General features: G+C 54.6%; 1 protein-coding gene across 2 annotated transcripts in view; it reads left to right on the top strand.

The window, feature by feature from the left end:
• Positions 1-4,841: 4,841 nt before the first annotated feature.
• EVI5L (ecotropic viral integration site 5 like) overlaps positions 4,842-19,832 on the top strand; it is a 31,361-nt gene continuing 16,370 nt past the window's right edge. The window contains exons 1-4 of one of the 2 annotated variants that reach the window (XM_017879946.1): positions 4,842-5,702; positions 17,336-17,519; positions 18,554-18,743; positions 19,599-19,823. In XM_017879946.1, coding sequence (XP_017735435.1) covers positions 5,306-5,702; positions 17,336-17,519; positions 18,554-18,743; positions 19,599-19,823 — 996 coding nt within the window. In that variant the 5' untranslated portion in view covers positions 4,842-5,305. The remainder of the gene's footprint in view (positions 5,703-17,335; positions 17,520-18,553; positions 18,744-19,598; positions 19,824-19,832) is intronic. The other variant, XM_017879945.1, reaches the window with a different exon arrangement.

The following is a 19,832-nucleotide window of genomic DNA, read 5'->3' as shown; positions in this document are numbered from 1 at the left end:
CGCGCCCGGCCTGTATTTTTAGTAGAGACAGAGTTTCGCCATATTGGCCAGGCTGGTCTCAAACTCCTGGCCTCAAGTGCTCCTGCCTGCCTTGGCCTCCCAAAGTGCCAGGATTACAGGTACAAGCCACTACCTGTCCCCAGCCCCTTCCCAGGATTTTTCTATACCTCAGAAGCTCTTTTTTTTTTTTTTTTTTTTGAGATGGAGTCTCACTCTGTCACCCAGGCTGGAATGCAGTGGCGCGATCACTGCTCACTGCAACCTCTGCTTCCTAGGTTCAGGCGGTTCTCCTCTGCAGTAGCTGGGATTACAGGCACCACCACCACGCCCAGCTAATTTTTGTATTTTCAGTAGAGACAGGGTTTTATCATCTTGGCCAGGCTGGTCTCGAATTCCTGACCAAAGGTGATCCACCCACCTCTGCCTCCCAAAGTGCTGGGATTACAAGCGTGAGCCACTGTGCCCAGCCTCTACATGAAATTTTAAAATTAGCCAGGCATGGTGGTATTTGCCTACAGTTCCAGGTATACGGGAGGCTGAAGACAGAGGATCACATGAGTCTAGAAGTCGACGCTGCAGTGAGCATGATTGTGCCACTGCACTCCAGCCTAGGCAACAAAGTGAGACCCTGTCTCAAAAAAAAAGAAAAAAAAAAAAGAAAGAAAAAGAAAAAGTCCGGGCACGGTGGCTCCCTCCTGTAATCCCAGCACTTTGGGAGGCCAAGGCATCACTTGAGGTCAGGAGTTTGAGACCAGCCTGGCCAACATTGTGAAACCCTGTCTCTACTAAAAATACAAAAATTTGGCTGGGCTCGGTGGCTCACACCTGTAATCCCAGCACTTTGGGAGGCCGAGGTGGGAGGATCACTAGGTCAGGAGATGGAGACCATCCTGGCTAACACGGTAAAACCCCATCTCTACTAAAAATACAAAAAATTAGCCAGGCGCGGTGGCAGGCACCTGTAATCCCAGCTACTTGGGATGCTGAGGCAGGAGAATGGCGTGAAACTGGGAGGCGGAGTTTGCAGTGAGCCGAGATTGCACCACTGCACTCCAGCCTGGGCGAAAGAGTGAGGCTCCGTCTCAAAAAAAAAAAAAATTAGCCGGGTGTGGTGGCGCAGGCCTGTACTCCCACCTACTAGGGAGACTGAGGCAGGAGAATCGCTTGAACCTGGGAGGCTGAGGTTGCAGTGAGCTGAGATTGCACCATTCACTTCAGCCTGAGCAACAGGGTGAGACTCCATCTCAAAAAAAAAAACAAAAAAAAAAAGGAGGAAAGTAAAGTCCTGTTATTTTTTAAATGGGGGAGAGAGTATAGGAGTGGGGAAGGGAGGAGGGGAGACATAAATTCTATTTTTACCACCCATGTTTTTAGAAATGTTTGGGGGGCCAGGAGCAGTGGCTCACGCCTGTAATCCCAGAACTTTGGGAGGCCAAGGTGGGTGGATCACTTGAGGCCAGGAGTTCAAGACCAGCCTGACCAATGTAGTGAAGCCCATCTCTACTAAAGAAAATACATATATATACAAAAAAAAATTAGCCAGGCATGGTGGCACATGCCTGTAATCCCAGCTACTCGGGAGGCTGAGGCAGTAGAATCGCTTGAACCCAGGAGGCAGAGGTTGCAGTAAGCTGAGATCACGCCACTGCACTCCAGCCTGGGTGACAGAATATGACTTCATCTCAAAAAATAAAATAAAATAAGCAAATAAATATATTTAAAATATTTTTACAAATAGAAATATGTTTGGGTTTTGTTTCTGTTTTTTGTTTTTGATGGAGTCTCACTCTGTCGCCCAGGATGGAGTACAAACGGCGCAGTCTTGGCTCACTGCAGCCTCTGCCTCCCGGGTTCTAGCAATTCTCCTGCCTCAGCCTCCCAAGTAGCTGGGATTACAGGTGTCCAACACCATGCCTGGCTAATTTTTGTACTTTTAGTAGAGACGAGGTTTCACCATGTTGGCCAGGCTGGTCTCGAACTCCTGACCTCAGGTGATCCACCCCCCTCAGCCTCCCAAAGTGCTGGGATTACAGGGCCACCAGCGTGAGCCACCACGCCCAGCCTAGGGTTGTTTTTTGTTTTGTTTTGTTTGAGACGGAGTCTCGCTCTATGGCCAGGCTGGAGTGCAGTGGCGTGATCTCAGATCATTGCAACCTCCGCCTCTGGGTTCAAGCGATTCTGCTGCCTCAAACTCCCAAGTAGCTGGGACTAGAGGCACCCGCCACCATGCCCAGCTAATTTTTGTATTTTTGGTAGAGATGGGGTTTCACCATGTTGGTCAGGATGGTCTGGATCTCTTGACCTCATGATCTGCCCGCCTCAGCCTCCCAAAGTGCTGGGATTACAGGCGTGAGCCACCGCACCTGGACCCTCGGGGGGATTATTAACAGTTCCAGAACGTTGGCAGATGCAAAATAGACCGGAAGAGGCAGGGAGAGGCAGAGGGAGCTGGACAGAGGCCGGGACCATGCATGGATGTCAGTCACTGCTTCCAAGACCACACAGAGTCCCCTACTACAGAGAAGTTGAGCTCTCAGACCTTAGGAAGTCCTGACATGCCCCTCCCTGGGTCCAGCCCTCCCTTCCCCATTCTGAATTTAGGATGTTTAGCTGGGTGAGGTAGCTCATGCCTGTAATCCCAGAACTTTGGGAGGCCGAAGTGGGAGAACCTGGCACCAGGAGTTCCCGACCAGCCTGAGCAACATTCCAAGACCTCAGACTCTACCGAAAAAAAATAGCCGGGCATGGTGTGTACGCGTCTGTAGTCCCAGCTACTGGGGAGGTTGAGGCGGGAGGATCATTGGAGTCCAGGAGTTCGAGGCTGCGGTGAGCTATGTTCGCATCATTGCACTACAAACTGGGACACAGACTGAGACCCTGTCTCTGAAAAATAAATAAATAAAAACACACTTATGACGTCACCCTCTCTGCTATGACAAGGTCCTTCCCTGCCCCACCCCCTCCAGGGCCCATCCCTGCATTTTGGGGAGGAAATAAGTCCATTTGGCTCAGTCTTTCCCGCTGTCAGTAACTGTCCCTACGTATTCCTCTCTAGCTTGAGGGATTCTCCACCCCTCCCTTCTCTGTTAAAAGAATCACGAGCCCATTCATTCATTCACTCATCAAACGTTTATAAGCAGGTCCCATGCTGGGGACCCGGAAGAGACCCGACCTAGGCCCGGCATCCCGACTCCCCGAGGATCTATCAGTCTGGGAGGATGGGGGATGGGAGGGCCTATCCCTCCCCATGATCACTGCGCTATCCGAGCTTTGATGGAGGAACACGCGGCGCTGTGAGCTTCAGAGAAGACACTTAACCTGGCCTAGAGTAAGACAAGGGACGGGCCTAAATCTTTTATGGGACCCCCAATCCCAACCACCCCGTCCCCAGCACAGAAATGGGCTCCTTGAGGATACGGTGCCATCACGTCCCTCTTAGTCGTCAGGATTTCTGGCCACGCCCCTTCTCAGACCCAACCCCCGAGCCCCTCCCTTGCGTGACCCCGCCCCATCTCTGGTCTAGGCCACGCCCTCCTCTTAGCCCCACCCCCATTTCATTCAACCCAGGCCTCAAGTCCCACCGCCCAGGACGCCCACCAATCTCACATACCCATTGGTCAGAGAGTGTCACTTTCCCGCCCTCCTTCAGTAATATTGGTTCCCTAGGTGTCAATCTTTATAGCGCCCCCAACAGTTGCCGGGGCACAGGTTTGAGGGGCAGATAATAATGGACGTCTAGGGACGTCTCGTTATTGGGCAGAAAGCCCGGCTCTGGGCTGGGCTTAGCGCCAAACGCTTGGCCGCGGCTGCCTGGTGTTCCTGAGGGCCGCAGCCTTTCCTCAGAGACACACCCCTCTTTCCTTGCTATTGGTCTCATCAAGTGTTGATCAACAGGATTTCTCATTGCGATACGTAAAGCTCCCTGTCATTCATCGCTTCCTTCATTTCAATTCGCTCTCTCCTCAGAGGCGGCAACCTTCTGAACGTAGCCAGGGCCCGCCTCACGGAGTGGTCACAGATTGGTCAGACTCCCCGTCACTCCTGGCTGGTGGGCGGAGCCAGAGCGCCTAGGGGCGGCGAATTGGCGGATGGGGCCTCGGGGGCGGGGCAGCGGCTCCTGTCAGCGGGTGAAATGGCAGCGGCCGAGCCGGCGGCGGCTGCGGTCCCGGGGGGCGGCTGAGGGGGCCGGGCCGGGGCTGCGGGGCGAACGGCTGCTGGGATCCGGCGGCGCAGCCCGGGCGGCGAGGCTCGCACGGCGATGGCGGCCGCTCGGCGCAGTAGCGGCGCGGGCCGGCCTTCCCGGACTGCTGCTCAGACCGAGCGGCTCGCGATGCGGCCCCGAGGGAACGCAGGACCGACATTGGGCCGTCGGTGCCCGGACCCGCGCTGGGAGCCTCGGCATCCCAGCCCGGGACCCATGGGGGACCCTGGACCTGGCCCACCCTCGTTGCCAATCCCTCCGGACCCTCCCCGGGAGTCTCCTGCGAGTCCCCCTCCCCCACTCCGTCCCATCGCCCGTGAGGACCCCGCAGGTCCCTGGACCCCCGTCCCCTTTGCAGTGACCTCAAGGACTCTCTCCGCGGGAAACCCCTCAGGGCTCCCCATCCCCACCCGTCGATCAGCCCCCACAAGCCCCCAAGTCCAAGAATCCCCGTCCACCTTCTGCCCTGATCTCTCAGGGACCCCTCCCTTCTGGACAACACTTGCCACCCCTCCCCGCACCCCTCACTTCACGTCCTCCTATCTTGGGCGCAGAACTGCCCCCACCTCTCCCCAGGGAGACCAGCCTCAGGGCCCTACCCACCCCCCATGCTGACCTCACAGGACCCCTCTCTGGCCTCTGTAAATCGGATTTCCTACCCCTGCCCACAGCCCTCAGCTCAGCCTGCTAGCCCATCTCCCACCCCAGCTGCCCCATGCCCAAGGGCACCCCTAAACATCACTCCCCGGCGTCCACCCAGCGCACTCTGGTAGCTCCACTGATCCTGCCCCATCTGGATCCTGGCTTCCTGAAAAATCCACCCATGCTCAAGACCTCCCGATGGATATTCTGAACCACCCCGCTCCCCATCCAGAGCCACCCGTCTTTCTGAAAACCCCAAACACACACACACACGCACACAATGGGTCACTTAGATCCCCCAGCACACACAGGAAAACTTAAGAGCTCCAAGACAGACCCCAGGCATAGCTGCCCCTGTCCCCACCCACTCAACACTTCTGCACTCCTCCTCAGATCCCACCTGTCCAGGCCCTCTCAGAGCCCCGGACAGCTCCCCCAGCTCAAGCAGAGACTCCAGAGACCATGAGGTGCCTGCCGCACCCTGGGAAGCCAATCTGCCCCCCTACCAAGCCAGCACCCACACTGGGGCCCTGGAGGGTGATGGCCCCAGAATCCCCCAGCACCTGTCCCTGCGGGAACCTGTCCCAGGCCTCTGCCAAGTTATCCATCCTTCCCTGCTGTGCCCTTTCAAAAGGAAGGGCGCTCACTTTCTCTCCTACACTAGTGTCCCACAGGAACCACTGCCCGCCCCCTGATTTATGCCACCCCCTGGCGGGAAGGAAGGGGATTCCAACATCTCCTGGCTTTGGTCCTGAAGTCTGCCCCCAGCCTCCTGACCCCATCACGCCTCCTGGCCTCAAATGGCAGAGCCAGCAGTGCAGTCCAGGTCGCTCCTCAGAGCTGGCCCCTGACAGCCCGAGTGAGTTCTTTCACCCACAACCACTGTGTTTGGCCAAAACAAAACGGCTTCTTTCTATCCCAGTATTTGAGACCCGGGTTGGGGCCTGCCAGAAGCAGGCAGCTCTTTGTTAAGGAATCTTTTCAGAAGGGAAAAGTGTGCTGAAGAGGCTGGGGTGGAACACGAATGAGTTGTCTGCTTCGTTTTATTCCCCCTCAGCCAGGCTGTGATTGAGCTAGAGGACCCGTGTCCCTGTGTCTTTCTGTCTTATGTGGCTCTTCCCCTCCATCCCACTGCCCTCCCCACTCCCATCTCTGGCCTCAGGGTCCAACCTGTAGGTTCCCCTGGGTTTCTGTGGTCAGCGGCAGGTGGTTTGGAAGGGATCGCGGGTGGCTTGGCCCTGGCACAGGGATGAGACGAGACAGGAGAGGAGACGCTGGCGCGACACTGTGGCCAGGACTGCAGGGGGCGAGGAGGAGCCGGGCCAGTCCAGCCCCGCGCAGCCTGGGCACTGTGCGTCTGGGGTCCTTCTGACAATATAACCGTGCTCGGAAACCCTGAGATAAAAAGCCCAAGCTTCCTTGTGGATATTCACTAGCGGATTATGGACCACCCGGGGAAAAAGCTCATACGGCTCAGTGCCTCAACTTCCCCATCTGGAAACTGGGGTGCCGGGAGAGCGGCTCAATTTTTAGAACAGAACTTAGAACTGCAGGGAGGCTAGGGTGTGGCTTGTGTGTTCCCCAAGTGCTATGTGGAAGGGGATGATAAGGTCTCAGAGGGGAGTCCTATGGGCTCCTGTGAATCACTGGCCACCCAGGTCCCTGCGTCCCTGCTGGAGTCTTCGTTGACGCCTCATTGGATAGTGGCCATCTTCCTAGGGCTGAATTTATTTCAGGGAGCCAGCTCGAATCAGAGCTGATAGAATGAAGATGAGAGACGGTCTCTTGCAGGATTTGTGGTTATACACAGGGTCTTCCCAGGAGGACCACGGGGAATGGGGTGGGCATGAGGGGCTGTCGGATAGCCATGCTGAGGCCCCACATAGATCTCTGATGCCCTGCATAGACCTCTGACGCCGGGTAGGAAGAGGTTTGTTCTGTCCGCTTGCTGAAGGAAGGCGTGGAGGAAAAGACTCTTGAAGGTCACGTGGTATCTCTTACGCACAGGAAACTAAACTCTACAGCCTCCCCAGGGTGGAATTTTGTGCAGAGACAGTGGGGTATGAAGGCTCCCGGGGAATGACTGTGAACGCTGTAGGAAACCACGAGGAGGGCTTGTCAGTGACACGAACACAGTTTTACCCGAGACTGGGTTCGTGGAGCTGCATCTTTGTTTGTGTGCTTTGAGAGGTGCAGGGGGATGAGGAGGAATGTATATTTCAATTTCCTCTTGCAGAATAGAGATGCCAGTTGTTACAGGGAAGCCCGGGGCCTGCAGTCAGATGTTGGGGTATGAAGGAATGTAAGATATGTACAATGTGGTCCCTGCTCTGCATCTAAAACCCCTCTTGCTGGCATGCGACGGCCTCCGCCACGTGCTCAGCACCATGCCAAGCACCACCGACATATTCTCTCATTTAATCCTCCCCAAAACTCGCAGGAACCAGGATTCTAGCACGCGCCCTTGCCATCCTGGCCTGAGACCTGCTGCGGGGAGCATAAGACAGAATTATGTACAGCGGGCTGCAACGGGAGCCTGGAAAAAAAAGCCTGATGCATCCCTGGGGTGTTGGGGAAGGCACAGCAGGGATGACGTATGGGCCAGGTCACAGGCAGGTGTAGCAGAGAAGGGTGTTCCAGGCAGCAGAAGTACTTGGACACAGGCCCAGGAGGCAGGAGCAAGTGTGCTATGTTCAGGGAGGTGCGTCCCTGCACTTCCTTTGATGGGCGTCTTGTGTCCCCAATGCCATCTATACACTTGGCACACACGATGGGGGGCTCCCCAGCAAAGGGGAACCCTAAGCAAGGCCGCCCTTCCCAGAGAAGACTGCAGCACACACATGCTAGCAGCCCGGGCAATAGAAGGAAGGAGGTTAATTTAGGAGAACTAACTCAGCTCATCAGGGTCAAGGAGAGCTAACTCAGTTCTTCAGGGTCAGGGAAGAGACGTACCCTTTTGAGGGAGATGTGGAAGGCCTCACTGGCGTGGCTCATCTGCATTCGTTCATTTCTCAGCATGCCACGATGTGCTTGTGAGAGTGTTTCATTGAGGCCGGCGCGGTGGCGCACACCTGTAATCCCAGCACTTTGGGAGGCCAAGGCGGGCGGATGGCCTGAGGTCAGAAGTGTGAGACCAGCCTGGCCAACATGGTGAAACCCTGTCTCTACTAAAAATACAAAAAAAAAAAAAATTAGCTGCATGTGGTGGTGCATGCCTGTAGCCCCAGATCGCTTGAACCTGGGAGGCAAAGCTTGCAGTGAACCAAGAATGCGCCACTGCACTCCAGCCTGGGCAACAGAGTGAGACTCCATCTCAAAGACATAAATAAAAATTTAAAAATTAAAAAAAAAGAAAAGAAAAATGAGGTGTTTGCCAGAAGGGAACCTATTATAATAGCCAAAAGTAATCTGGTCAGGTTACAAGACAGAACATTTTTTTTTGGTCAGAAAGGATTCTGCAGGTCAGAATGGTTCACCCCTCAGATTTTAGCCCAAAGGTGTGTGCTGCTGTTGCTGCTATTGTTATCAATAACGATGATTCTAGTTTTACTGTGTTTAGTCTTTAAACAGGATCACCACAGAAAGGGAGGGCCTGTTGAAGAGAGGAGGTTTATTTATCCCACAAATATGGGATGCCTGCTAGACTCTTAAGATCCAGTAGTGGACTAGATAGCCCCAGCCCCTGCCCTAGTGGAACTTTTCATCCAGGAGGGAATAAATATCACTTGTCAGGCTTGTCCTAAGCACATGACACGTTTAAGCTCATTGATTCCTTCCAACAAAAACTTTGGGGTAGCTACTGTCATTAGCCCTGTTTTCAGATAAAGAAATTGAGACAGGCCAGGTGCAGTGACTCACGCCTATAATCCTAGCACTTTTGAGAGGCCGAGTCAGGGAGATAACTTGAGGCCAGGAGTTTGAGACCAACCTGGGCAACATAGTGGGACTCTCTCTCTGCAGAAATAATAATAATAATAATAACAACAACAAAATTAGCTGGACATAGTGGCAAATGTCTGCAGTCCCAGCTACTTGGGAGGCTGAGGCAGGAGGATCACTTGGCGCTCAGGAGTTGGAGGCTGCAGTTGGCTATGATTGTACCAGTATACTGAAGCCTGGGTGACAGAACAAGACCTTGTCTCTAAAAATAAAATAAAAATAAAAATAAACAAAAAAATTGAGGCAAAATACATCATACCCAAGGTCACAAAGATAGAAAGAGGTGGAGGAGGCCAGGAGCAGTGGCTCATGCCTGTAATCCCAGCACTTTGGGAGGCTGAGGCGGGTGGATCATCTGAGGTCAGGAGTTCAAGACCAGCTTGGTCAACATGGTGAAACCCCGTCTCTACTAAAAATACAAAACTTAGCCATGTATGGTGGCGGGTGTCTGTAATCCCAGCTACTCAGGAGGCTGAGGCAGGAGAATTGTTTGAACCCAGGAGGCAGAGGCTGCAGTGAGCTAAGATCGTGCTACCGCACTCCAGCCTGGGTGACAGAGGGAGACTTGGTTTCAAAAAAAAAACAAAAGAAGAAAAAGAAAAGAAAGGGGTAGAGGAGGGATTTGAACCCAGGCTTCAAGCTCTGAAGTTCTCACCTGGAGCCAAGAGATCTGGGATAACAACCTACACTCCAAGACCAGGGATATGGAAACTTCCAGAACCATGTGGAGGAGCAGCTAGACTGGGCGCAAGAAGAGATCAGGCAGGGACCTCTGAATTCCAGCTGCTGTTCTTGTTATCCAAGGGGCAGCTCGCCTGTCAGTTGTCCACCCACCCCTTGCCAAGGAAGAGAGGACCTAAGGTGCTAGGTTGGGCCATCTCCCCAGGGGTCAAAGCCAGCCAGGACAGCAGCAGTCTGTCAGGCTAGACAAACCCGGATCACGTGGCATCTTGGGCTTTAGATTCAGAAATGAGTCTGTGTCCCTGGTAATTATTAGATGAGGAGGAATCAGAAATGGGAGGCAGGGCTGGGCACGGTGGCTTACACCTGTAATCTCAGCACTTTGGGAGGCGGGCGGATAACCTGAGGTCAGGAGTTCGAGACCAGCCTGCCCAATATAGCGAAACCTTGTCTCTACTAAAAATACAAAAATTACCCAGGGTGGTGGCATACACCTGTAATCCTAGCTACTCAGATGGCTGAGGCAGGAGAAGTGCTTAAACCCAGGAGACGGAGGTTGCAGTGAGCCGAGATTGTACCACTGCACTCCGGCCTGGGCAACAGAGCAAGACTCTGTCTCAGAAAAGAAAAAAAGAAAGAAATGGGGGTAGGGGAGAAAGGGAAACAACATTGAAAGGAAACTCAGGATCTTCATTGCTGTCTCTGAAAATGCCACAGACTGAAAGATGCATCATATGCTCTCACCCTCTCTCCCTGTTGAAAAATAACGACTGTTTTCACTGAGTAACCCCTGCACTTGGGGTGTTACGTACATGTATCATTCCCAAAACAAAAGAATACAGAGAGAGCTGCAGCACAGCAGGTGGATTTAGGGCAAAGGCTGTACAGTCAGAAATCCAGGTTCAAATCCTTCTTCCTCTACCACCTAGTCAAGGGACTCTCTGTGCCATATGGTACTTGTATGTTAAAGCCGTCGTTGGCTTTTCTGCTTACACTGTACAGAAATTTCTATTTTTATTTTTTTCATTTTTTTTAGACAGTCTCTCACTCTGTCCTCTAGGCTGGAGTGCAGTGGCGCAATTTCAGCTCACCGCAACCTCCGCCTCCTGGGTTCAAGCGATCCTCCTGCCTCGGCCTCCAGAGTAGCTGGGATTATAGCCATGCGCCACTATGCCCATCCATTTTTTTTTTTTTTTTTTTTTTTTTGTATTTTTAATAGAGATGGGGTTTCACCATGTTGGCTAGGCTGGTCTCAAACTCCTGACCTCAAGTGATCTGTCCCCCTCAGCCTCCCAAAGTGCTGGGATTACAGGCATGAGCCACCATGCCCAGCCTTTATTATTATTTTTAAAATAGACTTCGACTGAGGCAGGAGGATCCCCTGTGGCCAGGAGTTCAAGACCAGCCTGGGCAACAGAGTGAGACCCCTGTCTCAAAAATAAAATAAAATGCCTGAGGGATATGGAAAGTTTCATCTTCATTTATTCAACAAACATTTGTTGAGCATGTACTGAATGCCAGATTGTGCATTAGGGACTTGGAATACAGAATGAAGAAGAGAGGCTTTTGCCCTCGAATTGTGCATGACCACAGGGCAGGCAGGCAGGCAGGTATAGAAATAATTGCCATAGAATGTGCATTGGGCTTGGGTGTAGGTGGGGGGTGGGTGTGTTCAGGGAGGGAGAGGGGAGAAGTGAGCCAGGATGCTGGAAGAACGGAGGTTGACAGAGAAGTTTTCACAGAAAGAATTGCCAAACCAGCTGGGCACAGTCCCAGCACTTTGAGGAGCCAAGGCGGGAAGATTACGTGAGCCTAGGAGGTCAAGGCTGTAGTGAACAGTGAGCTATGATCATACCACTGCACTCCAGCCTGGGAAACAGAGCAAGACTCTGTCTCAAAAAAAAAAAAAGACAGCAGCTTCCAGCCTGGAGATCAGAGGCCAGTTGGGAGTGAGGTGTGGGGTGTGGGTGGTAGGCTTGGCTGAACTCTAGAACATGAGAAGGCAGCAGGAGAACACTCAGGCCTGGCCAGAGTGGGTGGGTGGAGGGGGCAGGTGGCACCGGGGACCCAGATAGATGTACCTGCAATAGGACAAGGGGCCGCTTCTGTCAGGAAAGGGTTGAATTTGAAGAGCATCTCCACATGGGGGGCCAGAAGGGTCTTTCTAAAATGCAAACCTCGGCCACGCGCAGTGGCTCATGCCCGTAATCCCAGCACTTTGAGAGGCCCAGGCGAGTGAATCCCTTGAGGTCAGGAGTTCAAGACTAGCCTAGCCAACATGGTGAAATCCTGTCTGTACTAAAAATATAAAATTAGCCGGGCGTGGTGGCGCATGCCTGTAATCCCAGCTACTCGGGAGGCTGAGGCGGGAGAATCGCTTGAACCTGGGAGGTGGAGGTTGTGGTGAACTGAGATCTTGCCATCGTACTCCAGCCTGGGCAACAAGCAAAACTCCATCTCAAANCAGATCTCAGCTCACTGCAAGCTCCGCCTCCCGGGTTTACACCATTCTCCCGCCTCAGCCTCCCAAGTAGCTGGGACTACAGGCACCCACCACCTCGCCCGGCTAGTTTTTTGTATTTTTTTTAGTAGAGACGGGGTTTCACCATGTTAGCCAGGATGGTCTCCATCTCCTGACCTTGTGATCCGCCTGTCTCGGCCTCCCAAAGTGCTGAGATTACAGGCGTGAGCCACCGTGCCCGGCCGTGTTTAAGTCTTTGAGGAACCGCCTGACTGTTCTCTATCCTACCGTGTTGTTTACTGCAAGCGTTTATCTAAATCTGTGAAGGAGGGTCTGGGTGATTGTTTCTTGCTCTCTGCCCCGGACACTCCAAGAGGGCAGGTGTGATTCCTGCCCCAGTGGGGGAAACACAGAACATGGAATGGGGGGTGGGCCAGGGGCTGATGGAGCTGTTCTGGCAACTTTGGCCAGTTCTTGAGAGAAAGGAAAAGCTGGTGACATACATTTGGTCATTTGAGCCCCAAGAATGAGATCCCCAAGGGCATCAAGACCAAGGCCAAGGAGGGACCCGGGGAGGAAGAGATGCCACATGGGAGACTGAGAAGTCCTGGCCAGAGAGGCAGGAGGGAAGCCAGGAGCCCAGTCCTCATCAGCCAGGTGGGAGGGGGCTTAGGGAAGGAGGAAGCGTGCCCAGCAGTGCCCCCGAGAGGGAAAGTGAAAGGGAAGTCGAAGATGCCCAGCATTCCAGCACTTTCCATCCCCACGCCCCCCACAACCCCCCACCACAGCCCCTTTCCAGTGCTCTGGCCTGGCTCAGCTTCTGAAGCTGTGGGTGGCCCTGTGGAGGTGTGGCTGGAGTGGGTGCTGGCAGGGACAGGGTCCAGGACCCCCCTTCAGATGGCTGAGGAGCAGTTGAGGTGAAGCATTGAAATTAAGGACATGGAGAGGCTGCGACCCCAGACCCAGAGGCCAGTGGGTGGGTTGCCAAGGTCCGTGCCCATTCAGCATGGGGAGATGGAGATGGGACCTCCCCTGCCTCACTCCCCGCCATGTCTCCTGCCTAGACAGTGGCCGGCCCTCAGGTGGCCCTCAGTCAGCACCAGGAAGGAGTGATTGAGCCAGCGAGGGTCATGGCACGGTGGGAGGGGTGCAGGGCCACCCACAGAGTCAGGACAGCAGCCCGCCTCCACCCCAAACCCGCTCTGTTCCCAGGGGCTGAGGGCTGCTCGGCGCAGGAAGTGTGTGTGAGCGCGTATGTGTAGATGGGTGGGAATGAATGTGTGTGTGCCTGAGTGTGGGTGCGTGTGAGAGTGTGTGTCAATGAGTATGTTTTGTGTTGAGAAGTGTGAAAGAGTATGTGTGTATGCCTGAGTGTGTGAGTGTATGTCATGTGCATGTGTATGAGGTGTGTACTGTGTGTGTGTTTGTTGAGTGTGTGCATGTATATGTCCGAGTGTGTGAATGTGCATAGATGTGTGTGTATCCAGGTGTGTGCATGTGTACATGTGTGTGTGAATGTGCATGGGTGTATGTGCATTAAGTGTGTGCATATGTACATGTGTGTGAATGTGCATGGGTATGTAACAAGTGTGTGCGTGTATGAGAATGTGTGAATCTGTGTGTATGTATCAGATGTGTGCATGTGTGTGAAAATGTGTGAATGTGTGTATCAAGTGTGTGCATGTGTGTGTGTGAATTGCGTGGGGGTGTATCGTGTGTGTGAATTATGTGGGTGTGTGTATCAAGTGTATGTGTGTGTGTCAATGTGAATGGGTATCAAGTGTGTGCATGTGTGTGAAAATGTGTGGATGTGTGTGGTGCGTATGGATCAAGTGTGTGCATGGATGTGTGTGTGAAACATGTATCGTGTGTGTGTGGATATGCATGGGTATGTGTGTATTGAATGTGTGCATGTTTGTGTGAAGGTACATGGATGTGTGTGTATCCATGTGTGTGCAAATATGCATGAGCACGTGTATCAAGTGTGTGCATGTGTGTGTGAATGTAGTTGTGTGTGTATACAAGTGTGTTCGTGTGTGAGCGTGTGTGTGGATGTGCATGGATATGTGTGTATTCAGTGTGTGTGCATGTATGTGAAGGCACTGTGTGTGTATCTGAGTGTGTGTGCACAAATATGCATGAGCATGTGTGTATCAAGTGTGTGCATGTGTGTGTGAAGGTGTATAGATGTGTGTGTATCTGAGTGTGTGTGTGTGAATGTGCACAGGTATGTGTGTATTGAGTGTGTGCATATGTGTGTGTGAAGGTACTGGATGTGTGTGTATCCGCATGTGTGCATATGTGTAAATGTGTGACTATGGATGAGCATGTGTGTCAAATGTGTGCGTGTGTGTGTATAGGTGTGTGAGCGTGTGTGAGAATAGGCATGGGTGTGTGTGTCAAGCGTGTGCATGTGTGTGTGTATAGGTGTGTGTGTGTGAGAGAATAGGCATGGGTGTGTGTCGAATGTGTGCATGTGTGTGTGTATAGGTGTGTGAGCGTGTCAGAATAGGCATGGGTGTGTGTATCGAATGTGTGCATGTGTGTGTATAGGTGTGTGTGTGTGAGAATAGGCACGGGTGTGTGTGTCGAGTGTGTGCATGTGTGTGTGTATAGGTGTGTGAGTGTGTGTGAGAATAGGCATGGATGTGTGTATCCGAGTGTGTGCATGTGTATGTGTGAGAGTTTGTGAGTGGGGGTGGGTGTGAATGTATGTACATGCGTGAGGGAGTGGGGGTGGCTGTGAAGAGTGCATGTGTGTTGTGCATGCACACACGCTTCAGGAGGATGGTTTCCACTGAGAGAGTCTGGGGATGAGTGGAGAGAAAGTTCCGGTGGGATCAGAAGGTTCCTGCCTCTCAGACTGCAAGTTTCAGCCCTGCGTATTTAATACATTTCACTTCCTGTATGAAATACACACACATTCCTGATAAATAGCTGAACAACCTCTGCTAGTGGACGGCTCTGGGATTTGGGGATTTTTAAAATCAGAAACCGAGGCTCAGCCAGGCGCAGTGGTTCACGTCTGTAATCCCAGCACTTTGGGAGGCCGAGGCGGACAGATTACGAGGTCAGGAGTTCGAGACCAGCCTGACCAACATGGTGAAACCCTGTCTCTACTAAAAATAGAAAAGTTATCTGGGCGTGGTGGCGCACACCTGTAATCAAGCAGGAGAATGGCGTGAACCCAGGAGGCAGAGGTTGCAGTAAACCGAGATCGCGCCACTGCACTCCAGCCTGGGCGACAGAGCAAGACTCCGTCTCAAAAAAAGAAAGAAAAGAAACCAAGGCTCCGGCAGAGATTGGGTGGGGTTGATGCCCTGAGCTTGGGTTTCCTCGGTTCTGAAGCTCTCACTGCTCCCCAACTCCATCTGTGGTTCTGAGGCTCCAGCCTCGCCTCCACCACCTCCTCCCCATTCTCGCTGCTCTGAAGCTGCCCTCCCAGCCCTGCCCCCCACCCGAGAGGTTCTTCTCATCAGCACTTCTTGTCCACAGCCCCCGTCTCTGTCCTGGCAGACTTTGACTCTGTGGGAGGCCCCAAAGCGGCCCCCACTTTCCCGTCTGAGGAATGATTAACTCCTGGTTAGGTGGTGCCCAGCAGCTTGGTCTTTAGGGCAGGTGGCTCCGGCCCACTTGGCAATGAGAGAGTTCCTTCTGCTCCCCAAAATCCAAAACCCTCAGCACCCGGCAGACTAGGGGAACACTTGAGGGCCCAAGGTAGAGCCAGCGGCCCTGGGGAGCCACAGAGGCCTGGAGAAGGAGGGTTCTTGGTCCTCATGCGGTGAAAAAAGAATGGCGCACATCCCCCAACCCCATCCCAGGAGGACTGCGGTGGCCGGGGTCAAGTCCATCCAACCCGTGGGCCCTCAGGGCTTGGTTGGGGGCTGAGTCTGGGCTGTGGAAGGTACCCAGCGACCCAGCGGTAGCCAGGCAGGTATAGAGTGGTCTGCTGTGGTCCCGCCACTGTCCCCCTGCCGCCTGGGGGTCCAGATATCCCCACTCCAAGGACCCAGTGAGGCCCCTCCTGTAGGTGGAGCTGTCAGCCAGGTCAGGTGGGGCTAAGTGGCACACGGCGGACTCCTGCTACAGACCGTGCTGGGCAGTGGGCGGGCATGAGGGCCGCGCAAATAAAGAGGTGGGAGCAGGTTTTCCTTCCTGCCGCCAGGACCCTAGGTATCCCCATCTTCCCAGACGCTGGAGGCTAGCCTGGGCTCACCAGAAAGAAGCGTGAAGGAACACCATCCCCAGCCGCTGCCTCCACTCCCATAGCTGTCCCTTTCCCCTAGGGCCCCCTGCTAGGGGTCCCCTGGCCATCAGTCCCCACACAGGCCACAGCAGAACCCAGGAGCCCTGGCCCCAGGATGGACAGTGACAGCCAATGTCCGTGGGGCCGTCGCTGAGTGTCAGGCTCTGTTCTGACCACGGTATGTGCAGTCACGTGCTCAGTTTCCACAGCCACCCTTGAGGCTGGGTCCTGTATGATCTCAGTGTACAGAGGCTCAGAGACACCAAGTGACTGGCCCAAGGTCACACAGCTGGTCGAGGGGAGCCATGCTTCAGACACAGATCCATTTGAGCCCAGGGCCTTTGTTTTTGACATGGCATTGATCTGCCTCCTCCAGGCTGGCAGAAGGCGAGAGGTCAGTGTCCTTCAAGCCCCCAGAAGGGTCGGGCCAGATGACACGGCAAAAGGATAGGAGAGATGTGCATGGGACTCGCCTGGCACGTGGCAGGCAAAGATCTGGATACCGATCGGAGCCCACGGCTCTGGCTCTGTGTCTGCCAGGGCACAGATTCCCAGCACTCTGCCACGTCCCTGGCTTCCCAGCCCAAGGGGAGTCGACTCTTCCGGCCGTTGGCAGCACCAGACAATTAACAGTTGAGAGTAATTGCTCTTGGCCGTGCCAGCAGCCCACTTTGGTTGATGAGATGGGGAGAGTCAGACACTGATGTGGGACTCCCAGGGCAGGCCGCGGAGGGGACGGGGACCAAGCTGTTAGGAAGGGCCGGCAAAACAGGGGCTCCTGCACCCCGAGGTCCCAGCAGGGTCCGTGGAGCCCCGAGTGACAGGGAGCCTCCGCTCTGGGCCCTGCTCCAGCCTCAGGGGTGTCGAGTTGAGCCTTGGCCTCCATGCCCAAGGACAGCAGGACAGCTCACGTCCTGGCAACAGTCCTCCCGTCTCCATCCAGACGTCCGGCCTGATGAGACAGACAGGGATCCCAATCACCAGGGTCTCAAACAGAAGGAGCAGCATGGCTGTCAGCTGGGCTGGAGCACATGGGGATGAGGGGTGCACGGACTGGGGTGGACCAAAGGTAGGAAGCCCAGGGTGAGGAAATGTCCTGAGAGTGGGCAGGCAGGATGGAATGGGCACCCATCCAATGCCGACCATGCGTGTCTCTGGCCTCCAGACAGAGCTGTGAACCAACCCCGCTCACGGCTAACAAGCCCACCCACCATGGCGAGCCCCACTCTGAGCCCCGACTCCTCATCCCAGGAGGCCCTGTCGGCCCCCACCTGCTCCCCGACCTCTGACTCCGAGAACCTCAGCCCCGATGAGCTGGAGCTGCTGGCCAAGCTCGAAGAGCAGAACCGGTGAGTTGGGGGCTGGGGGATGGGGTGGAATCTTGGGGTGCAGCCTGGGCCCCCACAGGAGTTCCTAGGTGCCCTCACATTCAGAGCCAGGCCCAATGTGTGCAAGGTGACAGCCACCTCCAGATGCTGGACGAGGGACACCTCCTTTCATCCCCCCAACCCTGGCTGAACATACGTGTCCCCACCCCGTTCAGATGAGACCGAGGGTTTGAGAGGTCAAGGGAATCTGTGAATCCCCCGTGGTTGATGGAGCCAGGACTGGAGGGAAAGTTGAGCGGGGCCTTCCTGCTTTCCTCCTCTGGCCCCACCCCCGTTTAAAATGCAGGTTTTAGGCTGGACGTGGTGGCTCACACCACCCAACACTTTGGGAGGCCGAGGCAGATGGATCACTTGAGGTCAGGAGTTTGAGACCAGCCTGGCCAACATGGTGAAATCCTGTCTCTACTAAAACACAAAATTAGCCAGGCGTGGTGGCAGGTGCCTGTAATCCTAGCTACTTGGGAGGCTGAGGCAGGAGAATCACTTGAACCCGGGAGGCAGAGGCTACAGTGAGCCAAGATCGCGCCACTGCACTCCAGTCTGAGCAAAAGCGAAACTCTTTCTCAAAAAAAAGGGGGTGCTGAGGGCAGTGGCTCACCCCTGTAATCGCAGCAGTTTAGGAGGCCGAGGCAGGTGGATCACCTGAGGTCAGGAGTTTGAGACCAGCCTGACCAACATGGTGAAACCCCATATCTACTAAAAACACAAAGTTAGCCAGGTATGGTGGCATGCACCTGGAATCCCAGCTACTTGGGAGGCTGAGGCAGGAGAATTGCTTGAACCAGGAGGCAGAGGTTGCAGTGAGCTGAGATCGCACCACTGCACTCCAGCCTGGACAACAGAGTGAGACTCTATCACAAAAAAAAAAAAAAAAAACACAAGAGGGACCCAATCCCTGGTGTCCTCTGAGACCCCCAGGAGGATGGATTGGGTTCCCCAAGGATCCCTGTCCCCAGGGAGTCACTGGTGCTCCTCCGCTGGCCCTTCCTGTCCAGGCTCCTGGAGGCTGACTCTAAGTCCATGCGCTCCATGAATGGCTCGCGGCGGAACAGTGGCTCCTCGCTGGTGTCCAGCTCCTCGGCCTCCTCCAACCTGAGCCACCTGGAGGAGGACACATGGATCCTGTGGGGCCGGATCGCCAATGAGTGGGAGGAGTGGCGGCGCAGGAAGGAGAAGCTGCTCAAGGTGGGGGACGGCCAGGCAGGTGGGGCAGGGCCGACGGCGTGAGCGGGTGGTGTGGTCATTCAGCCACCGGGCCACGCCAGGGTCTGTGGGGCTTCAGCCTGGGCACAGTGGCAGCAGTGGAGATGTGCAGGCACTTTCAGAGTGTTCTGCCAGGGCACAGGGACAGGAGAGAGTGAGTGAGGGTGGTGCTGGACAGGCCCTGCGCCTCAGGTGCCCATGTGCTTGCTGCCTGTAGTGCCCACAAAGAATGAGGGCACGGTGGCTCACGACTGTAATCCCAGTACGTTGGGAGGTCGAGGCAGGTGGATCACCTGAGGTCAGGAGTTGAAGACCAGCCTGGCCAACATGGCGAAACCCCGTCTCTACTAAAAATACAAAAAATTAGCCGGGCGTGGTGGTGGGCACCTGTAATCCCAGCTACTTGGGAGGCTGAGGCAGGAGAATCACTTGAACCTGGGAGGCAAGAGGTAGCAGTGAGCCAAGATCACGCCACTGCACTCCAGCCTGGGCAACAGAGTGAGACTCCATCTCAAAAAAAAAAAAAAGTTTAAAAACTAGCCAGGCATGGTGGTGCACACCTGTAGTCCCAGCTACTCAGGAAGCTGAGGCAGGAGGATCGCTTGAGCCCAGGAGTTCAAGGCTGCAGTGAGCTATGTTCGCACCAGTGCACTCCAGCCTGGGTGACAGAGTGAGACCCTATCTCTAAAAAATGGGGGTAAAAAAAGGATTGGGGACCATGAGTTCTGTGCCATACTCAAGGCCTGAACGAGCCACGCCTGAGGAGCCGGGCTGGGTGGCCATGGGGAGGCTGCACTGAGACCGAGTCCAGCCCCGGCTTCCCACTCCTGTGGCCAGGAGCTGATCCGCAAGGGCATCCCACACCACTTCCGGGCCATCGTGTGGCAGCTGCTGTGCAGCGCCACGGACATGCCAGTCAAGAATCAGTACTCTGAGCTGCTCAAGATGTCCTCGCCGTGCGAGAAGCTGATCCGCAGGGACATTGCCCGCACCTACCCAGAACACGAGTTCTTCAAGGGCCAGGACAGCCTGGGCCAGGAGGTCCTCTTCAACGTCATGAAGGTGAGGCCC

Source organism: Rhinopithecus bieti, unplaced genomic scaffold (assembly GCF_001698545.2).
Source record: "Rhinopithecus bieti isolate Rb0 unplaced genomic scaffold, ASM169854v2 scaffold_10589, whole genome shotgun sequence".
Classification (NCBI taxonomy): Eukaryota; Metazoa; Chordata; class Mammalia; order Primates; family Cercopithecidae; genus Rhinopithecus; species Rhinopithecus bieti.
The sequence above is the reverse complement of the archived record's forward strand: the minus strand, read 5'-3'. Positions and strand labels throughout refer to the sequence as shown.